This window comes from Adiantum capillus-veneris, chromosome 15, assembly GCF_014529385.1.
Source record: "Adiantum capillus-veneris isolate H3 chromosome 15, ASM1452938v2, whole genome shotgun sequence".
Classification (NCBI taxonomy): domain Eukaryota; kingdom Viridiplantae; phylum Streptophyta; class Polypodiopsida; order Polypodiales; family Pteridaceae; genus Adiantum; species Adiantum capillus-veneris.
In genome coordinates this window covers 24,447,792-24,470,383 of record NC_140945.1, presented here as the reverse complement: position 1 = coordinate 24,470,383, position 22,592 = coordinate 24,447,792, and the positions used below count along the sequence as shown (strand labels likewise).

The window sequence follows — 22,592 nt, the reverse complement described above, 5'->3', positions numbered from 1 at the left end:
TCAAAAGGCCAAAGTGACCTATGATACCAGAAAGTTACAATGTGGTGGATCTGATACAAAGTCAGAGTAACAAGATGACAGAATGACAAAATGACAAAATAAAATACTATGGAATCCTAGCTGGGATAGGTAAATCACAGAGAGAGAGAGAGAGAGAGAGAGAGAGAGAGAGAGAGGAGAAATGAAATGAAATGTTATTTTAACGTCTGCAAAAGGCCAAAATGACCTATGAGACCAAAGGGTTACATCCATGTGTGACTCTAGTACAATGTGTGTGAGAGAGAGAGAGCGAGAGTAAGAGAGAGAGCATCGGAAGAGAGTGAGTATTTCCAAAGCTTGCTAGCCTGTAATTGGGATGGAAAGACTCCAAAGGGGACATGTACAAGCACTAAATGAATAATCGATGCAAGAAGTGAACAAACGAGAAAAACCTTGGGTGTGGGTCAAATACTCTAGCTCTTTTTTGGATGTCTGTGTGAAAATCTATAATATTGAATAGGCGCTCAATTACCGAGAATCCTAAATGCCTAGAAATGTCTATATCCTAGAAACATGGAAAGTACGGAGAAATTAGAACATGAACACAAACCAGATTGTGATTGGTACAAGGGCAGGAATGAGAAGGTGGGCACCCGAATGGGTAAAGAAGAGTGGAGGGGGGAAAGTCAATCTATAGGAGATCGGAAAGGAGGAGATTGTATATGACGAGATTTTCAGCTAGCTTCATAATTTTCTGCCTGTGTGCCAAGATTTCATGTTTTGTGTAAAGTGTTGTTTCCAACCTTTATAAAGGTATATATGCATTTCGTCAGGTAAGAGAAAGCAACTACTGCATATGCAATTTCCAACAGGTAAGTTGGTCTTGTTATTATTGTACTTGGGTTCTGTAGGACACCAGTAGCTTCATGGAAAAGTGAGTTTTCGTTAAACTTTGGCCAGCTGGATTTTGCTGCAACGTTTGCTGCTCTTATAGGAATTCCTTTTCCCTATGGAAGGTATGCTTCGCAGGCAAGGAATTTGGTTAGAATGGCTGCAAAGAAAAGCATGTGATGTCAGATTATTTTGATGGGTTTCTTGCAAAACTGCTTTTGACAAAAGTGCTGCGTATTTGTTTATATTTTTGCTATGATACATCAAGGATAACTCTAGTCAATGCCTATAAGATGAAATTTTGTTGTACAAAATTTGCCCCCCTTAAATTTAGAAAATGATGCTATGTCAATAACAAGAATGTGATTATGCCATTTTGAAATTCTAATGTCCATATGACAAAGTGCTCGGGTTGATGAGTATCCACAGCCTAAGATCCCTAATTAGGTTTTTCTGCATGTGGTTCCAGACATCATGATGCTATCTTTAACTTTTGAGACAGTCTTCCCGTAGGTATCATTATCTCATTAAAACTGTGAGTATCAGTGCTTAGCTTGTCTGAAAGTCCCATTTGTCTTACATCTTTCTTCCTCATCTTTTAACATTTTATTTACACATATCAATAGATAGATTATCAAGAGAGGTGATATGATGAATGGGGTGGGCTAATCTTATACGTGGAGGCGTGAAGGATGAACCCAATAGTGATATGGATGAGTCTCATGCCCAGAGGGGTCATCATAAACAATATGTAGCTCCATCTCATACCAAACAGTGGGTGTAAAATGTCATCCACTGACCTATAAGCAAGGGATCTTCCAGATATTTATAGGTCTGATAGCTGTGCTATATCACCTCAGGATCTTCTCGTCAGAGGCTAATGAGTTTGTGGTGGTTATGTGGCCGAAGCTGTTAAAGAATCTCATAAAGATTCCTGAAATTTTCACCCTCTCCAAAGTAATAGCGGATTGTAATCTCGAACAAGGTCCACCAAATATTCATATCAAAAGCAATTGGTGTGTGAAGTTCAGAAACGAGAGGATTCTAGGAAACCGGAGTGTCTCGTGGAATTCTTTTAAGTTCCACTTGTTTTCTCTATCAAAGTCAGAGGTTTATGCAGATTTGTCTCCATTGAGAACGATCATTCCGCTTGTGAGAACAAGAAGAAGATTGATCCCTAATACCACTTCTATCACTCTCTGCAGGGATGACTCACCGAAAAACAGAAAACTGCAATTGATCACACCTGCACTCTGTAGATGACACAAGAGCAGTGAGTTCTGCTCTAGAGAGTATTGGCTCTTGGAATGCTTTCTCAAGGAACATTTGCCTCTCTATGTGATAGAAAGTGGAGCACTGTGTCTCTCACACACCAAGAGAAGAAATAGGGTTTCCGCTTCTCATGTGGAAAAGCTTTTTTCCTGCATACAAAGGCTGATCTCCAAGTTCAAAGAGAGAAGATATAAATGAATGGAGGTCACATTGGAGATGCTTAACAATGAAAAGGATGAGGAGCACTTGCTTGCCTTGCAAGAGTTGCAAGATGCATTGCAGAAAGGGACGACACTCTGGAGCTTGTCGCCATTGGTGCACCTTCTACACATGGCCAGCCATCATCGAGCCAACCATTTTCTAGCCATGTTGGGACACAATCTTTGTGGCTACTCAGGCCTACGATTTTGAGGATGACAGCCCTCAGATCTTGGTGAGGACTTGGAGGACAGTTATGTTACTCTTAGATATCCATCGTCCATATGGTTTCCCATAGCTGATTTTACTTTTCCCTCAGTGTGCACGATTTTTGTGGCTACTCGAGTGTCTTGTCTGCTCGACTATGTTTTGGCTTGCTTTTCCTCATCATATTATGGAATTTTCTCTCTCCTACCAAGTCCTACATGTATGATGTGAGTCACAAGTCATGGTAGATTTTGACATTTGTCTAGAGGCTACAGCCTTAAACCCTTGTTTACTCTTTACTTTCGACTATCGACTACCATCACTCCTTTAAGTTCTGAAACTTCACCTAGGTTGATTGTTATGTGGTCTATGTTATGATGTTTTTTATGGAATATTGGGATATACAGCATAGTTTTCCTATATTTTAGGGTTCGCTTGGATAATATCATGTAGGTATGAACCGTACCTTTTCCATACTTCTATACCTGTATGCATTTTCCGCGTATGGTCATTGTATAGAAACCATATGAGCTCGGGTCCTCCTGATGTAACCAAGATCATAGGTCTTGCTTAAGCACAAAGGATCAGAAAGTTAAGCATGTCCTATGCTCAGGTGTATTTGTTGCATGTGGGGAAGAGGATTGCAAGGACTAAGTACATACGCTGAAATGCTCCAGAATAATCCTTCGCCTTCTCAAAGCCAACGTATAAGCAAGAGAAGCCCATAGAAAAGATGGTTCAGGCACATACAACCAAACAAGCCAGAGAAACTCTTTTCATTTCAAAGGTAATGTAGTGTCCATTCAAATCATTTTGCACTAAAATGGATAGCAAAGAGGACTCAACCTCAAACATAACATCCTAGAATGAGATCTACGCTTCCCAGAATAGGAAGCCACATAACATAGCCTTAATGATGGAAAGAAGCTCATGCTTCCTTCTAGTTGTTGTGCTCCAGCTCACAGAACATCCCAAGCCAACTTAAGAATGTCTCCAACAATTGACATTACATCTGCGTGAGAACGAATGCCCCCAACATTCTAAGAATATAATTTTATTGGAAAACAAATTCAAAGGATCATCGACGGGCTGACATCTTGTGTCATTGTCATTGACTGCCAAAGATGCCACCAAATTATAATCACCAAAAACAGCAAAGATTCGATGAAGTGGAGTGGTTTGAAGAATGTTACAGGGTTGAACACTCCAAGCGAGAAATCAATAGCAACACACGAACAGAAACTGCAAATAAATGAACTGAACTTGAATAGATAGAGAAATGAAATGAAATGAAATGTTATATTAACGTCTTCAAAAGGCCAAAATGACCTATGAGACCAAACTGTTACAAAATTGTGAATCTGACACTAAACGGCGAAGTTCCATTCCCTGATGCACTAGCCCCAAAGACTCGCGCCCCTCTGATATTTTTTGATTGATTGCCGATCACAAAGGTACAACTCCCGAGGGTCCAAGACTCTATGTCCAGATGCTCTCTGAAGAATGGCCCAAAGCATTGTTATAAAGTGTTACAAGAGGTCCTAAAAGTACGCACCTCCAAAAGCATCAAATTCAAAAGCATCAGGTCTAAAATTTGGCGTCCAAAACTGCCCATCGGGACATGGCTGCCATGCCAACATATCTCCGCAATTTGCAGGCTGAGCTGCCACAGCATCCTACCACCGCAATCATGCATTTTACTTTTGCTGACGTTAGGCCCCTTGGCGATGCTTCATCAATTGGAAGGGTTAGCGTTTTTAAACTCTTAACTCTTTGGTCCTCTGGGCCAATCTTTTAAGTTGGGGATGCCACATCACAAACTTGTGACATACTCTGTTGAAAGAATTGTAACTACCCTCGATTACGCCTTTTAAATAAATAAATGTAAAAAACTAGCTCAGTAGACACTGACTCTATGTACCCATGCACTAGATTGCACACATCCACAACACTTGCACAAAGATATCAGTCACTGTAGCCTGCTACAGTGTCACTTTCACTTTCACTTTCACACGAAAGTAGTTTACAGTTGGGCTTTGGTCAGTTGGTCTTTGGTCTGGTCAGTTCACACTAGGGCAGACACGTGGCAGGGTGGTCTAGTGGACATCGTGGCCAGGTCACCACCGCCACCCAGTGGGGATAGACTTAGATGATGTTCTTTATGAGCCGTTGGTGGCTCTTGATGATTGTACATATGAGTAGTTGTTTTGGGGCCAGTGGCATTATCTTTGTACGTAGTCGTCTAGAGTGGGTCTTACACAGAGCACGTCTGCACCATCCCGGCACATCTGAGCCTCGACACCCCCATTGTACCTGAGAGTCGTGGGTTGGAGCTGAGTGTGCTGCCACGCCAGAGTCTGTATCAGTCTTTGAGATAGTCGAGTCATATGTTCTGGTCTGCTGTTGTGTCTTTGCGAGCTCTGTTGACGTCTACTGTTTTCTTTCTGTTCAGTCTGTTTGAGTGAGATTGTCACGCACATTGCACTGAGGACCACCCACTGTAGAGAGCACGACACGTTATCCGCGCTACAGGTGCTCCCATTTTGGCGATCACGGTGGGACCTCAAAGGAAGTCTCACTCTTGTGGGGATAAAATCGTGAAGCTAATCGGTTGTTACCTGGCTCTGCACACTTGCTTACACTGCGTAGATAGTCTGCAAGTTTGGTCCTCTCTCGCCGTGGTCCAAGTCCTAGTCCTCGTCCCTGGTCCTTGGTCTTTGGTCCTGGTCTAGTCCTCGCCCTGGTCCAGCCCTCCTCGTCCTGCCAGCTAGGTGGTCTAGTCACTATCCTCACTTGTTCTGTGTTAGACCTGTGATGTTCACTGTTCACTGCATGACACATACAAGGCGGTCAGTTGAGCGTCAAAGCGCACTATTGAGCCCTCTAAAGCACTATAACAGAAGACGCCCGGTGGTATCTAGTAGAAGTCCATTAACCTCATCAACCTTACCTCCACATACGCCATCCCCCATTCCTTCATCTCCCATTCCTTCATCCGGTTCCACATCTCCCAGATCACCTTCTCTAGTAAAGCTCTCTCCTATTGTGCTACAACAAGGGGCCATGGAGGCATTGGCTAGCGTGTTGGCCAAGGTAAACATCAAGTTCCCCACCTTCAAAGGACTCTCCTCGGAAGATGCGGACGACCATGCACGGAGGTTCGTATCTCTCTGTAGAGGACGTGGTCTTAACAGGGAAGATGCTTATCTGGTACTTTTTCCATCCACCTTGGACGGCTTAGCAGACAAATGGTGCAGCCAGTTTGCAACTTGGGCAGACTTAAGTGTAGCGCGGATAATTTGTCGTGCTCTCTACAGTGTGGGTGTCCCCCAGTGCAATGTGCGTGACAATCTCACTCAACAAACAGAAACTTTCTCAACAGAATGAAATACAAGAAACAATGGATAATAACAGAGACACAGCAGTAGACCAGAACAGGTGGACTCGACTAACTCAAAGGACCATGTACAGACTCTGGAGTGGCAGCACACTCAGCTCCAGCCCAAGACTCACAGGTACAAAATAGGGTGTCGAGGCTCAGATGTGCATGGATGGTGTAGCAGTGCTCTGTGTAAGACTCTCTAGACGACTACGTGCAAGATAAGATGGAACTGTCCCAAAACGACTACTGATATGTACAACCATAGGAGCCACCAACGGCCCATAAATGTCCAGCCAGCTAAGTCTATCTCCAAACTGAGTGGTGGTGGTGACCTGGCCACGACGTCCACTAGACCACCGTAGGTACCCTGCCACGTGTCACTCCCAGCCAAAGGGTCCGTCCAGTGTGAACCAGACCAACTGTAGCTAACTGTCCAACTGCCTGTCCTGTGAAGTGACACTGTAGCAGGCTACATTAAGACAACAGTTCTGTGCAGTTTTCAGGCCGGGCGACTACCAAGAGAAAGTGTTGGATGAGTTGGCCAACATGGTGCTCCAGCCAAGGGAGACTTTTGCGGAGCTTATGACCAAAACCAAGTCTCTGGTTGCCAAGCTTCCCCAGCAACCCGGTGAATTCATGGTTAAGAAGTGGGTGGAGAAGGCGCTTCCAAAAACCTCTCATCAAAAACTCCGAGAGAGCCTCCGACCTGACGCCACTCTAGAGGAATTCATCGCAGCTGCTACTAGAATAGAGGGGGCTAGGAAGCTGTTCAACAACTCTCCTCACATAGATACTCCCTCTGTGTTCTCCGAAGGAAGTCTTGTTGATCCTTTGACTTCCTTGCGCAGGGAACTCGAAGCCCTCAAACTACAACGTGCCCTCCAAGAAGAGAAATCAATCTCTATGAGACAAGAGAAACCATCGCACTTGGAGGCTTTCGATCAAATCAAGAGAGAACTAGAAGAGCTTCGGTCTCAGCAGGAGACCAAAGCTATGGTATGGTGCTGCTCTTGTCGCTCTCCTGGATATCCTCCATAGGACTGTCCCCTTCGGGCTTATTGCCACTTCTGCGAAAAATCTGGGCACGAAGATAAGGATTGTTACTATATCAAAGGATTGCGGCAAATACAACAAAATCTAGGTCCTTCTCTCCAACAAGGGCTACCACCTGCATCCAACATGGTCTCACCCTACGGCCATCAAAACCCGTTGCCTCCTCTGCTGACAACACCCCCTTTGCAGCAAGGTATGCACAACAACTTTGCACCCCACAGCTTTTATCATCCCAGTACTCCCTCAGTTCCCCAAAGTTTCTACACCTCAGCCTCCAGCACCATGCAACTACAAGAGCAGCGACCACCTCGTCCCCCGTTTCGTCTGTCTAATCGGCCAATCCTATGCTAGACATGCGGTGAATATGGGCATTACCAAAGTAAGTGTCCTTTACCTGAAGGGTCTCCTCCTTGCAGACATTGTCCGGAGTCTAAGGACCACTACAGTAATGATTGTTCCAAACAAAGGGCATCCTCATCTTCAGACCCAAATCAAAATCAACAAGAGTTTACATTCCCGAAAATCAATCTGATCACAGTAAACACCACCCCTCAGCCAGCACCTGCTACACATACAGTTCAGCCACAACAAGCAGCAAAGCCTACTGGGGTGCTCACTCGAGCACAAAGAGCAGCCCTGGGTTTAAGTTTGCCAACGGGACTATCCGGTCCAACACTTCAGCAACCTGTTCAAAATGTCGCAACCGTAAGTGGTGCAAAGAATAGGCCAATCTCTATGCTTTCGGACATTGATGGAGCCTTCCTGGCAGCAGTAGCTGACTTGCAACAGGTCAAAGTTTTCGAGGAGGCCCAGGTTGTAGAAGCTAGGCCCACAGCGGAAGCAATCTTGAAGAACACCTTTCAGCAAGTCTCTTTATGAGATGCTCCGGCTAGATGCAACCCTGAGAAGTGACACCCTCTCAATAATTCAGTCTTTGTACCCTGGTACAGGGTCTAGTGGTGGGCACCTACTTGTGCAGCCCCTGGAGTCCTACATGATTTCATATCCAGCCGCTCCTTTCACCGACTTTAAAAGTCCACGTCTTACTGTATCTATTCTTGGGCAGTCATTCTCAGGCGTCATAGTGGATGGTGGGTCTCGAATCAATCTAATGCCTGAATTTACCATGTCAGCCTTAGGTCTGCAGCCTACTCGCCCTGCTCCGTTCACTGTTACATTGGTAGACCAAAGGACAGTCTATCCTGTGGGCATAGTAGAGAAGGTGCCTTTGAAGGTACAAGACTTCACATTTAGCTTGGATTTTGTGGTGGTCAGTCTTCCTCGGGTGGAGGGAGGATTTCCTTTGCTGATTGGTAGACCATGGTTGCGGCATACTAAGGCACTTCATGATTGCGGAAACGACGCCATGTGGATACACAGTCCCGGCTCCCAAATGCAACCAATCCGGCTTGAAGGAGGGATGGATCCAGTGGCTCAGCACAGCTCATTGTCAGTACAGTCCAACCCCGACCCTGAGCAGCCCATCCCACGTGACGGGTCTGACGAGGACCTGCTACAGTGGTTGGAAGATACCACTTCGATGCCATGCTACATGGTCTCTACTCAAAACTTACCTGTACCGCCAGTAACACTCTCTCTTCAAAATCCTCAGGAGGACACAGATGTCCAAAGTCCTACAGCAGACAGTACAACAGTCGAAGAAGTAAGTGTGTCAGCCCCAAATTCTCATGCTTCGAACGACCCGCCGATGGAAGCCCTCGGTCTAGGGGAACGTGTAACACATCACCGAAGGGGGAAGAAATCTCCTCTGCATGCACTCGCCAAAGATTTCCCCCTTCCTGCAGCATCTCCCAAGTCGGACCCCCTTCCAAAGCACTCTGTCATGTCGTCTGCATCTGAGATTTACCCTTCGAGGAGCTCCCACAAGGATGGTTACAAGAAGAGTATGCGGAGTTTCCAATCGATCAAACATCTGCACATGATGTCTTGAAGCTCCAAGAGGCAGCCCACCTCTCATCTTCAGAAGCACCCTCTCCAGCTACACCCCCAGACCCGGTCAGAGAAGTCAACCTGGGAGATCCTGACAACCCTCAGCACGTATTGTTAGTAGCTTGGTTATGGGAGCATCCTGCATTACTCAATCAGGTAGTCTCTTTCATACACTCTTTTAAAGATGTTTTTGCTTGGTCCTACAAGGATTTAGAGGGGATTCCACCAGAATTGGGTGTCCACACTATACCTCTGGTTGAAGGGGCTAAGCCTGTAAGCGGCCGAGCTTACAAGCTCAACCCGAAGTATGCTGAGGCGGTCAAGGGAGAGTTAGAAAAAATGCAAGAGGCAGGGATCATAGTACCTGTGGAGCACTCTAAGTGGTTATCACCCATGGTGATAGCGCCTAAGAAGCAATCCAACAAAATCCGTGTGTGCGTCGATTACCGTGCTCTGAATAAGGTAACTATCCCAGATGGTTTCCCAACACCTTTCACTGAGCGTGTGCTCGAAGATGTAGCAAGGCATGTATTGTACAGTTTCATAGATGGGTTTAGTGGATACAATCAGTTGGGCATCCATCCAGGTGATTAGCTGAAAACAGCCTTTGTGACTCCCTGGGGTATTTTTATATACACTCGAATGTCTTTTGGGTTGAAAAATGTCCCACCTTCTTTCAATAGGGCGGTATATCTCATCTTTTGTCCTCTGCTTACGGATCATCTTCGCATCTTCATGGACGATTTTTCGATCTTCTCAGGTGCTCAATGTTCAACCCCAGTGGAAAACCTAGAGGAACATCTCGCTCAGCTCTCTGCTGTCTTCCTCAGGTGCAGAGAGGCACGCCTAAAGCTAAATCCTAACAAATGTCATTTTTTGGTTACTGAAGGCACACTTCTAGGCCATGTGGTGTCTGCTAAAGGTTTAGCGCCTGACCAGAGAAGATTGTGGCAATCTTAAAGTTACCACCTCCCATCAACCCAAAAGGGGTACAGAGCTTTGTAGGCCACACAGGGTATCATCGCAGGTTTATACGCATGTATGCACAGGTGGCTCAACCCCTGACCAGCCTAACCAGTGCTGCTGTTCCCTTTCAATGGTCAAAGGCAGCGGCTGAAGCTTTTGCATACCTTAAAAAATGCCTCACTGAAGCGCCTATCTTAGTAGCTCCCAATTGGTCTCTCACCTTTCATGTGTATACAGATGCCAGTCAACTGGCTGTGGGTGCGGTGCTGACTCAACCTAGTAAGGAGTATAACCTGGATTGCCCTGTTCACTATGCAAGTCGCCTACTCACCAAGGCAGAGTGCAACTATAGCACCACAAAAAGGGAAGGTTTAGCTATTGTATATGCTCTGCAAAAATTTCGGCACTACTTATTAGGGGTCCACTTCATAGTTATTACTGATCACCATGCTCTGCGATATCTGCTCAACAAGCCACAGGTTGTAGGTAGAGTATGGCGATGGCTACTCTTATTTCAAGAGTTCAATTTCGAAGTGGTACTCAGGCCCGGCAAACATCATGTCCTCGCCGACCACCTTTCTCGCGTTCACACTGGTGAAGAAGCAACAGGGGTTGCTGACGACTTTCCTGATAGCAGTCTCTTTAAGGTAGATACCACACCGGAATGGTACGGCGATGTTTTGCATCTGCTTTCTACTGGCCTCTACCCAGAGAATGCTTCTCCCCTACAGAAGAGACGCCTGTTGCTGAAGTCTAGGCCTTTCACTCTCATTGGGGGACAGCTATACAAATCAGGGCAGGATGGTGTTCTGAGGCGGTGTGTCTCCCCTCATGAAGTCGAGTATATTTTAGAGGATGCCCATAGTGGTCCCTCTGGTGGCCATTACCCTGGCCATATTACTGCACAAAAGATTCTCCAGTGTGGCTTATGGTGGCCCTATATTTTCCGCGATGCAATTGCCTATGTAAAGGTATGTGATGTATGTCAGCGCTGTGGCCCTAAACCAAGCAAACAATCAAACCGTCCTCTGCAGGTCTCTATGGCATGGCAACCCTTTGAGAGATGGGGCATATATTTTGTAGACCCAATTACTCCCTCTACCCAACCCGGCAATCGGAAGTATCTCTTGGTGGCTACCGACTACGCAACAAAGTGGGCAGAGGTACTTGCAACAACGGATTGCACTGGCACTACTGTAGTCAAGTTCTCTACGAAAATATTTTGTGCAGGTTTGGATGTCCCTTGGAAATCACCAGTGACAGGGGTAGTCACTTTGTGAATGAAACAATTTCTACCTTGCTGGCCAACTACAAGATTTTTCACAGGAAATCTTGTTCTTATTACCCTAGAGCAAACGGGCAGGCAGAGAGCACTAATAAGGTTTTGATAGCACTCCTGCGGAAAGCATGTCATCTTCATCCCTCGACTTGGGCTCAAGCTATCCACGGTACACTTTGGGCTTATCGAACTTCTTTCAAAGCCACAACCAATCACACCCCATTTCAATTGGCTTTCGGTTTGGAAGCGATAGCACCTTTCGAATTCAACTCAAGATCCCCGCGAGTGGGGAGTCTTCGTGCCAATGGAAATTTGGGGTCGGCATCTGTCTCTCGTCTTTTCCTTTTGGAGGAAAGCCAAGGTTTGGCTTCACTGGCTCTAGAAGCAGAGCAGCTTTGTCGTAAAGCCTGGCATGATCGCCATCTCAGGAAGCCGCAAATAACGCAAGGAACACTGGTGCTACTTTATCAGGCCAAGTTTTTGAAAAAAGCAAAGAAGTTGGTCCCAGCATGGCAAGGACCATATAAGGTGATGGGGATTCTACCCCACGGCGCTGTACAATTAGCCACTCTCGAAGGAGTTACGTTGCCTTTAATCAATGGATCTCGGATAAAATGCTATCATGCTTAAGGTGCCGCTCAAGGGTCTAACCAAGCTACATCAAGTGTGGAGTTTTGCCGATTCCTGAACATTTCAATAACCAAATCACCCTCCCCTTAGACAGCTCTCCTTCTGCAGACTCTGTTAAGCTCAAGGGGCTGATTCTAAATTGGATCAACTCTCTCCTTCACTCTCTGTCTTTCTTGGGCATAACCTAATCCCCTCAATCTCTACTCAATTCCTTTTCTTAGCTTTTGCCTCTCAAGTGAAATTCGGTTCTTTGGTATGCATAAATGCCTTTGTATCTTTGAGTGGGGTAGTTATTTATGAAAAGATTCTCGTTTTATCTGCCACTTCTGAGTACCTCGAATTTATCATGCTTTCTATTATCTGGTTGTAGCTAAATCTTTAAGGTCTCCGGGTTAGTTTTCTAAGCATTAAAAACTCCCTCCTTATTTTTCTATTCTCTACGTTGTCTCTCCTCTCAACCCCATCCCCTAAGCCTAATGCTCGCCCTAGCGCTTTCCCGCTCTCTTCGCATATGCCCCTTACTCTTGCCCTCGCCCTAGTCTTGGCCTTCCTCATCCTTTCCCATTCCCTTCCCCCTTTCCCCCCTCGCCCTCGCCCTTCCCATCCCCTCGCCCTAGCCCCCTCACCCTCTCGCCCTCGCCCTAAACCTCCCCCTCACCCTCTCTCTCACCCTCGCCCTAGCCCTAGCCCTCCCCCAACCCCTCGCCCTTTCCTATCACCCTCGCCCTAACCCACACCCTTGCCCCTCGCCTAGCCCCCTCCCCCTCTCGCCCTCGCCCCTAGACTAATCCCCCCACCCCCTCACCCTCTCGCCCTCGCCCTAAACCTCCCCCTCACCCTCTCACCCTCGCCTAAACCTCCCACCCCTCGCGTAGCCCCCTCACCCTCTCGCCCTCGCCCTCGCCCTAGACCTCCCACCCCTCGCCCCTCGCCCTAGCCCCCCTCACCCTCTCGCCCTCGCCCTAACCCTCCTGCCCCCCTCTCACCCTCGCCCTTTTCCCATCCCCTCTCGCCCTCGCCCTAAACCTCCCCCTATCCCCTCGCCCTAAACCTCCCCCTCACCCTCTCGCCCTCACCCTAAACCTCCCACCCCTCGCCCTAGCCCCTCCTCACCCTCTCGCCTCGCCCTAACCCCCCGCCCTTCGCCTAACTTTTCCCTCGCCGTCTCCTTTCCCCCCGCCCTCGCTTCTAGCCTCTAGTCCCTAGTCCCTAGACCTAACCTGTCCCCTCGTCAATTGCTATGCAGCGCCTATTATGTATTGGGTAGTACAGATTATGCAGCAAAAGATGGATGCAAAAGCAGTTCTCACCCTTCAAGATGATCCAAAAGAGCAAGAACGTTCCAAAATGGCCAAAGGGAAAGGCATCTTGCGCAAGAGGGCAAAGGTACAAAAAGATTCATCTGAGCAGCTAGCAACACTACCCTTCTCAGAATCACAAGTCAAAATCTCTGACGTCCATACTACAACACCAGCAGTGCGTATGTCTACTTCTGTGGCCACCTCCACTTTCACACCACCTCTTGTGAGTAGTGTTGCAGTCACTAAAACACAACCTCCAGTTGTGTCGCCAGCAACACATACTACTCTTAATGATGGGGCACCGAAGGATACTGCAGGGGCATCTAGCTCTGGGGCGCCTACATCTGACAAGCATGACATATATGATACTTTTGCGCCTCAGGCCGACAGACTTTTAGAGGCAGACAGAAGAGCCATTTCGACGATTATCAATGCAGCCCTCTCATTGCAAGGTATCAACGGTATGCATCGCGCTTGCTATGACGGTATGACAAGGGAAGTGCAAACGCATCTTCAACGAGCGATGGATAGGGACAATTTCATTGCTACAGCTCAAGATCGCATAAGAATCTTAACCCAACAAGTAGTGGACGTCAAACATATTGTCCACACTCAGCAAAAACAGTTAACAGAGGCAAATGATATGACCACAGCAATTCAGGATCTCTCTTCGGTGGTACATACACTATGTCCTTGTGCAAAATACCAAGCTGTAGCCATTTCACAGGCAGTTCCAGCTACAGCTACAGCTACAGCTACAACTACAACTACAACCCCGGTTTCTCCGCAAGTTCCTGCTATGGCAACACAGATACCGACACAGACGGACGTTTCCAAAGCACATTCAGGGGATTCTCAAACAACAGAGAAAGCAAATCCTACCAATATGGAGTCTAAGCCAACAGGATCGGTCTCATCACAATTTCAGGGTCCCTCTATGGCCTCCCCCTCATAGTCCCCATCCTTTCCTCAGCACTTCTACGGCTTCCCGGGATTCCAACAACCTGTTCCACCCTCGCAGCCTGCCCAGTCTTTTCCTGGGTTTCCACCAGCTCCACCTACTCACTCTCAACCGTCTCACATGACGCAGCCTGCTGCTCATGGGGTGGCTACTCCATACCCGATGTACCCTCCTCATGGCCACTACCCCTCACCATACACTTGGCCTCCATCTCCTTACCCACCTTACTATCAGCCTCCTCCTCCTCCATCATCCGACCACCAACAGTAGATCGCCGATATGTCAGTTCTTCAGTTCCGCTCTCTGGGACGGGCAGCGGTCTTGTGGCGGGCAACCTGTAGTCTGCTACAGTGTCACTTTCACTTTCACACGACAGTAGTTTACAGTTTGGCTTTGGTCAGTTGGTCTTTGGTCTGGTCGGCTCACACTTGGGCAGAGACACGTGGCAAGGTGGTCTAGTGGACATCGTGGCCAGGTCACCACCGCCACCCAGTGGGGATAGACTTAGATGATGTTCTTTATGAGCCGTTGGTGGCTCTTGATGATTGTACATATGAGTAGTCGTTTTGGGGCCAGTGGCATTATCTTTGTACGTAGTCGTCTAGAGTGGGTCTTACACAGAGCACGTCTGCACCATCCCGGCACATCTGAGCCTCGACACCCCCATTGTACCTGAGAGTCCTGGGCTAGAGTTGAGTGTGCTGCCACGCCAGAGTCTGTATCAGTCTTTGAGATAGTCGAGTCATATGTTCTGGTCTACTGTTGTGTCTTTGCGAGCTCTGTTGATGTCTACTGTTTTCTTTCTGTTCAGTCTGTTTGAGGGAGATTCAGTCTGTTTGAGTGAGATTTTCACGCACATTGCACTGAGGACCACCCACTGTAGAGAGCACGACACGTTATCCGCGCTACAGTCACTGATCAATCAAATTTCCGTGAAGGGTCCAGATACAAATCATGATCATTGTAGCATATTTATTAATCACATCCAGATTGAGTTGATCTTTATACAGATGTCTTGATCCACTAAATCTTGTCACAACTAGATTCATATTTTTCTCACATTTCAAATAAACTTGACACTGACTTCCTCAAATAGGATAGTACATTCATAGAGCATGCATTTCACAAATCAATTAGTTCACATTGAACAGCTTGGTGCAAACATTCAATCTAGTCATCTCATTTAGTCCAAAACTCTTGATGCACCTAGATCTTTGTGTAGCCATCTCATCCTTTTGAAACCCTTGATGCACTCACAACAATATCTAGTCATCTCATCCATTCCTTTACTAGAATCACATTCACTTAGCCATCACGTCCAGATCTCCCTAATCTCTAACAGATGTCTAAATGCACTAAACTCATCAGACAAAATGTTGCAGACATTTCATCTTTTCAACACATACTCTAACAATACACACATGAAAGAGCACATGTTATCAAGTTCAATCTAGGAAATTTCCAATTCGATGTACATATTTTCATAAAGCCATTCCACAGAATACTGTCAAACCATTAGTATCCCTAAAATCTCAAGAAGAAATTGGTGACTTCATCCAATCGACGGTCCAACTCTCCAAGACTTTGCGTCCATATGCTCTCTGAAAGCGTGGCCCAAAGGACGCTGCTAAGCTGTTACAAGAGGTCCTATAAGCAAGCACCTCCAAAAGCATGAGGTCAAAAAGCATGTGTTTTGCTTTTGTTGAGGTTAGACCCCTCGGCCATGCCAATCTTTTAAGTTGGGCATGCCACTCCACAAACTTATGACAAAGAACCACTTCTCTATGCTTGCAATCATTTTTCTCGTGTATTCAATAGCAATGCAGTAGAAGGTTGCATAAAATGGTCCAAATGAAGTCTCAAATTGTATGTGATGTGTCACAAGCCTATCTGGAAGAGGAAGGCAATGTTGCAAGGAGTGCCATGCCTATGCACTAGGAGGTTCGGTTCCCAGAGCCTTACCCTCTCATGGCCCCATTGTAGTAGGGCTACAGTATTAGTGTCACTTGCACCGGATAGACAACTATAGTTGGTCTTGGGTTCACACTTGACAGACACTCTCGACTCTCGATTCATGGACCAGGACGGTGTCGGTAGTCTAATGGACGAAAGGTACACAGTGAGACAGTGAGGAGTGGTAGTCGAGTGGTCACTTTGGCCTTACTACCACCACTACAGTCCACCGATATGTCAATTGCCTTTCTAGAAATATTTGCTAGAGTTATGGGTGATGGAGAGCCATTGGATATATGATGAGTTTGGTATGAGTCTTTGGTCTAGAATCTGACCTGCCAACTAACTATTGCACTACCATGATTGGCCACTCATTAGCCAAGCTATACGCATCTGTACTTGAGCATGAATTGAGCAATGGGGAGAGAGAGAGAGAGAAATGAAATGAAATGTTATATTAACGTCTTCAAAAGGCCATAGTGACCTATGAGACCCGAAAGTTACAAAGTGGTGGATCTGATACAAAGTCAGAGTAACAAAATAACCTAACAACAATACAAAACAAAGATATATACTATGGGGTCCTAAGTTGGTCGATGTGGGCCAAGCAAAAAACTAAGCAAAAAATGGGCGGCTTGTTGTGATAGCTGAATCACAAGGGATCTAGCATCGGTCGTTGGCGAATCTCATCAATTTCCTCCATGGTTAGTAGTCTGACCGGGCGTCGTGCATGCCTGGCCAGCGTGCTCTGAATTTTCTGTCGTAGCCTCCGTCGATGCTGTGTAGTTCTTCGCAGTCGCGGGCGCCTGGATTTCCCCAGTTCAATCGCTCGGTCAATCAGTGTGCCTCTGGTGTGAGACGAGGGGGAGCTCTGCTGTGGGAGTGGCTCTTGCGGCTGTCCCGTGTCTGCTCTGAATAAGTCTGTGATCCGTCTTTGAGACTGGCTAGCCTCGCCATTCATCAAGCTATCTCTGTGTCTGCGCAGCTCGAGCAAGAACAAACCCAGACATCTCTGATCTTCGTATCCCATGACTCTTGAGAGTGGTCCAAAACCCTCTCTGAACAGGCAATGGAAGCGGCCTCATATCTCGTAGTAGACGGGGCAGCAGCATGTATAGTGTAGCTCTGTCTCAGGTTCCATGTTACACAAGGGGCATGTCCTGTCCTCTGCTGGTACTCCGCTCTATCTCCCAGTCTCAATCCGCAACTGGTGAGAAGATGTGCATAACTGGCCAATAGCACATCATATCCCATGAGACAAGTGGGTATCCATGTATCTGGGTATCGTCACAAAACCATCTTCCGTAAGCTGGAGAAGGTGGAGAGAGAGAGAGAGAGAGAGGGTGTACAAGCTTCAGGGCAATCTGGAGTCAGGAGGGGATTCTCTACACTTGATTATATCTTCATGCTTAGAGCAAACGTTGAGGAGGGAAGAGCACATGGAAGGAGGATTTATTGTAGCTTTATGGATTTCTGCAAAGCCTTTGACATAGTCGTGAGAACCAGATTGATCCAGAGACTACATAACATGGGAGTCCCATGGGAGCTTGTATGGGGTATCATTGCACTCTATGAGACAATTATAGGGAAGGTATGGACAGCAGAGGGTCTTTCAGAGTTGTTCACTCTACTATTGGGGTGAAGCAAGCATGCCCATTGTCTCTACTTTGTTTGGATTGTATATTCATGAGATTTCTGACTATGTTGAGACTTCAGGGGATAGAGGGGCACAATCGTCAGGTACATGGATACCTCTATTGGTTTATGCTAATGATAATATGCTTTTTTCAAACTCTCCAGAGGGTATGCAGAGACATGTAGATGCGTTGAAATAGTGGGCTCTCCATCAACATTGGCCAATCCACGGTGATGCTATTCAATACTACAACACAGCGGGTCAAGAGATCAACACCTACTTTTACACATTGACAAGATATAGTGGAGTAATTAGAATCCTATACATATCTTGGTGTTGTATTCAATGGACCTACGTTCTATGAGAGGTGTTGCAAAGGCGAGATTGACACGCACTAAGGTGTGGCTATTTGACACTTTGATCACTCCTACCATGCTTTATAGAGTGCAGATATGGGGCCTAGCCAGATCATCATGGTAGATCAGGGCATACATATGATGGATGGAGATCCATGAGAGACCACTTGTATCCATAATCTCCAAGATAACCTTGGTGAAAGCCTCAATGCCACATGAGATTGTTAGAGTTAAGATGAGTGCACCACCAATTGTAGTGGAGGCTCTAGCTAGATAATTCTCTTTAATTAAACTTATAGCACGTGAGAGCTTCCACGCGAGAGATATGCATGACTAGGGCTTGAGTCATCGGGACAATTGGCAAGTGAGGGCGATACTACATGTTGGTTTGCACGGATATCATCTTGGTTTGAGCTACAAGGATTTAGTATGGACAAGCATCCCCCTTTTTAGTACTCCCTAGATGCACCATCCCTCACCCTCACTCATTTAGAGATTAGTAGGATTATTAGACATGATCTCATTCAACCGAATACTAGGAGGACTTGGCTATCTTCGTCACATGAGTTGGGGATGAAGATGGCATGTTATCGAGACCATCTTTCTATCCACGACAGATGATGGGTTTATCTCACGCACCAAGTATATGGACACCCACCTGTCTCATGGCATTATAAGTGTTATTGCTCACCTATGCACCTCATCTCCACAAAGGAGGGATTATGCTAGGTTTGCGAGAGAGAGCTAAAGACAAGGAGCATTATATGTGCCAATGCACATCATACTATGAAACATAAGCATATCGATCGCTCCACCCACAAGGCATCTCTGGAGCTCTTGTCTGAGTCGGAGCTCCAGAGTCGACTCCTTTGACGTAGAAAGTGGGGTCCACCTAGCCCCTATACATTCCATGAGACAATCCTCATGTCAGTGACAAAAAGTCAATGTTGATAACGTAGCCAATCTCGCAATCTTCAACGCAAGCTTGGTGGGGAGTAATCCACATTTGAACATGACCTTGAGATAGCTGTGTCTGGAGTGTCTGTCTAACCCATACCCAAGCCGGGCATGCAGTCTGTAGAGCTACATTCTCGGTCCAAGAGTCCTCTACATAGCAGGGTGCACTCTAAGTCATAGTAACAGGGAATGGCCATTTTTAGGTCTCCGTTCCCCGTTCCCATTCCAAGTTCCCATTCCAAGTTCCCGTTCCGAATCCCCGTTCCGTGTTTCAAACGTGAGTACCCGTAACAGGGAATGGCATTTTGTTCCGTGTTCCCGTTTCCCGTTCCCGTTCCCGTTCCGGTTTCCCGTTCCTGGTAACTATGCTCTAAGTGTCTACAAAGAAGTATACCACAATGTGTGTACATCTTGTTGCATCTGGTGGTGACAGAGAGAACTTGGCCAGCGGCCACAGAGTCTATATCAAGTCTTCCACCCCCAAGTCTCCTGTGTGGTGAGAGAACTCGAGAGCCTGACATGGAGTTCGAGGAGGGCAGGGTGGCAAGGTGGGGCGGGGGCAAGTCGAAGAAGGATACGAGGCGAGCGGATTGGGCAAGGAGGGGGTGGTAGAGGCAGTGCGAACGGGGGGGGGGGGGGGGGGGGGGGGGTGTTTGTAAGGGGAGGTGCAAGGAGGGACAGCAGCAGTGGTGACTTCTCCCCACTAGAGAGGTCTTCCCTTCGCATGTAACAACACATAAAGAAAAGTAAAGTTATTCTTGTTGTAATTATTGTCTTTCTTACCCTGTTCCCATGGGGAGTTTAAGGATGCCTCTTACGAAACACCAACTTTTACCAAAAATACGACAGTTTTTTTTATGTTACACAGTCGATATTTTTTGAATGCTGGGCACCTTTGAGTAGCTCTTCATGTCACTGCAGCATTGGAAAAGTCGATCCGCAACTCTTTGGGTTGGTTGCCAGAATGTGGCAGCCTTCACAACACAATAATACTGACATGGATGAAGATAAAATGCCAATGGTAGAGTGGCAGAAAGTCTACAACACTGTGCTGTGTTTGAACAGCTGGCAGGTTTGTGTCTTCAAAGCTTCTCTCTTACGTTCTTCTTTGCACTGTGTATTGATTGACTTGAGGTTAGATTCAGGGCTTGGATATAAATCTTTATGCAACAGGGCTGGTTCACCTCAGAATCGGGACTAGAGGATTCTCTTTTTTACCTTTCACTAGTCATGTAAATGTCTTGTTTCATATTGTAGGACTGTTAAGCAGATAATCGGCAATATTGTCATCATACGGTCGTATTGTAATATACAGTGCGGTTTTGCAAATCAAAATACATTGTATTACATTTTTTCTAAAACAAACAAGAAAAAGATCCTTCCATTGTTAATAAAACTGCTGAAGGGCTACAACCAGCCTCTATTAGAGAGGGCTACATCAGAAAAATGGGGAGACTCTCCCAATGAAAAGACAAGATATGTACAATGAGGGCTAAATCACGAGATGGGAGGAGGAAACAACCACACTGATGGCTGGTAATGCCATCTAGGCATGCCCTAAACCATGGTTAAGAAGGGCCCTGGGCGCCAAAGTCGCAAGAAAGCCTCGCGGCGCTCCCGCACGCGGTCAGAGCTGTCGTGAAGTCTCTCAAACTGGCCCATGCGTGTATGGATCAGCTCCAGCCAGATGTCGCGAACAATCTCTGGCAGTGGGACATGACAAGCCTCAAAGATGGGAAAGCAGCAGGCCTGTTAGATGTACCAGAGTGTCAGGCCGCAAATGATCTCCCAACACCACTCTCTATCACGCACCACTCGTGGGGGATGAGCTCTATGGAAGGTTGGAGTGTAGGCCGACCCCCTTGAATCACTATCATCATGCTGATGGAAGCCATCTCAAATCGGAGCGGTGGGCCCATGAGTGTGGACCAGGTTGCAGCACCCCAAGTGTACTGGCAGGATGTGGAAAGTGCTGGCATCAGCCGAAGCATCCGAAGCCAAACCTGTTGGCAGTCCCAAAGACGGTTACATTGAGTCTCTATTGGGTGGCCACATGCTGCCGAGAAGCCGCTGTGTACCAACCAACTCCCAATTGCAATAGCTATATGGGCAACTAGCCACTGAAACATGGCAACTCTCCTCAGCTGTTTGTTGTCCCACAAGCGCTCCCAGAACCCCGATAAGAACTCAAATGTGAGACCCTCCTCTTGCCAGTGAAGTGCTGCAGCAAGGCGAGCCTTGCTCCGTGTTGCTAGTATATGGAGCCCCAAACGAGTTGTGTACTGGAAGAAAATGGGTCCATAGGTGATCTGCTGAAGAGAAAGGATCTTGTCAAAACCACCATCCCGGGTCCCACTGCACACGTACCAAAGGGCGGCTCTCCCAAGCCCAAAGCCGCCAGTGTCCTGACTCAAGATCAGGATCTATGAGACAAGTTCTCCCACAGATGCCCATCCTCTGAAAACAGCACTCTGCAACCTGTGGTGCCTCTACTGAGACTTTGTGATAACGACCCTCTCCCTCAACCTCGAAAAACATGCACGGTCCTGACTTTGAGCAAACCCTAACTGTAATGAGGACCTCCAATCGCGTGAAAGTCCCCATCCAATTGGGAGCTGTTGTCTCAAGAGGGGTGCCTAGGGGAGGATGGTTTCACTCCCAGCTTCTTCTTGGAGTATGAAGAGCTGCTTGGTCCGGATCTTTGTTGTGCTTACTAGCATATTTTGTACACGAGAGATACCTGACAACATGAAGGACGGTCTGATACACCTTATCCCCAACGAGGGAGGCTTCTTGGATGAGATTCGGCGGTGGCGGCCCATCACCATTCTCAACTCAACCTACAAAATCTTAGCAAAGGCTCTGATTTTGACAATTCAGCCGCTACTCAAGAGCATTATACATGAGACCCAGATAGGTTTTGTCAAGGAGCGTAGTATCTTTGACAACATCTTCACCTTTTGGAAGGTGTCTTCCCTCGCACGACTCTGAGGAGAGGATCTTGTGATACTCCTTCTCGATTTTGAGAAGGCATACGATATAGTTGATTGGGACTTCCTGAAGGGCACTCTGCGCAAGATGGGGTTTTTAGATACTTGGATCAGAGGTGTGTGAGCTCTATACAGATGTGTGCAGAGTCAGGTGCTTTTGGCAAGGGGAAGAGGGGAACGCTTCATGCTTACGCATTCGGTTGAACAACGTTGCCCTCTTGCCCCCTTCCTTTTTGTCTCCTATGCTGAGGCGATGAGCAGACTTTTTACTTCATAGGAGGTTGGTTTGTGTGGTTTAGAGATTCCTATTAGGGGAGACGAGTTGTTGGACACTGAGTTTGCTAATAACTGAAGCATGTACTTGGATGGCAATCTGCACAAGTGTGGGCACGCTATTGAGGTGTTTTCTTGTGCATCGGGAGCACTGATCAATTGGAGGAAGACAATGGATTTTTGGGTTGGCAGTGCTCCTACGCCCGATGGGTTGCATGGAGATGGCTTAATGTGGATGCCGTGTCTCCAGAGCAACAATTTGCTCCTCTCATCCTTTTCATTAGGAGAAAATTGCTACATTGGAGCTCTTCACGGCTCTCTTTGGCTGGCTGATCAGGAGATTTTTGTGGTCAAGGCG

General features: G+C 46.9%; 1 protein-coding gene across 3 annotated transcripts in view; it reads left to right on the top strand.

Annotated features, from left to right (window-relative positions):
- LOC147440402 (Alkaline-phosphatase-like family protein) overlaps positions 1-22,592 on the top strand; it is a 189,560-nt gene that overhangs the window by 157,263 nt on the left and 9,705 nt on the right. For all 3 annotated transcript variants that reach the window (XM_086530144.1, XM_086530143.1, XM_086530145.1), the window contains 3 exons: positions 813-851; positions 940-995; positions 19,893-20,043. In XM_086530144.1, the coding sequence (XP_086386270.1) occupies positions 813-851; positions 940-995; positions 19,893-20,043 (246 nt within the window). The remainder of the gene's footprint in view (positions 1-812; positions 852-939; positions 996-19,892; positions 20,044-22,592) is intronic.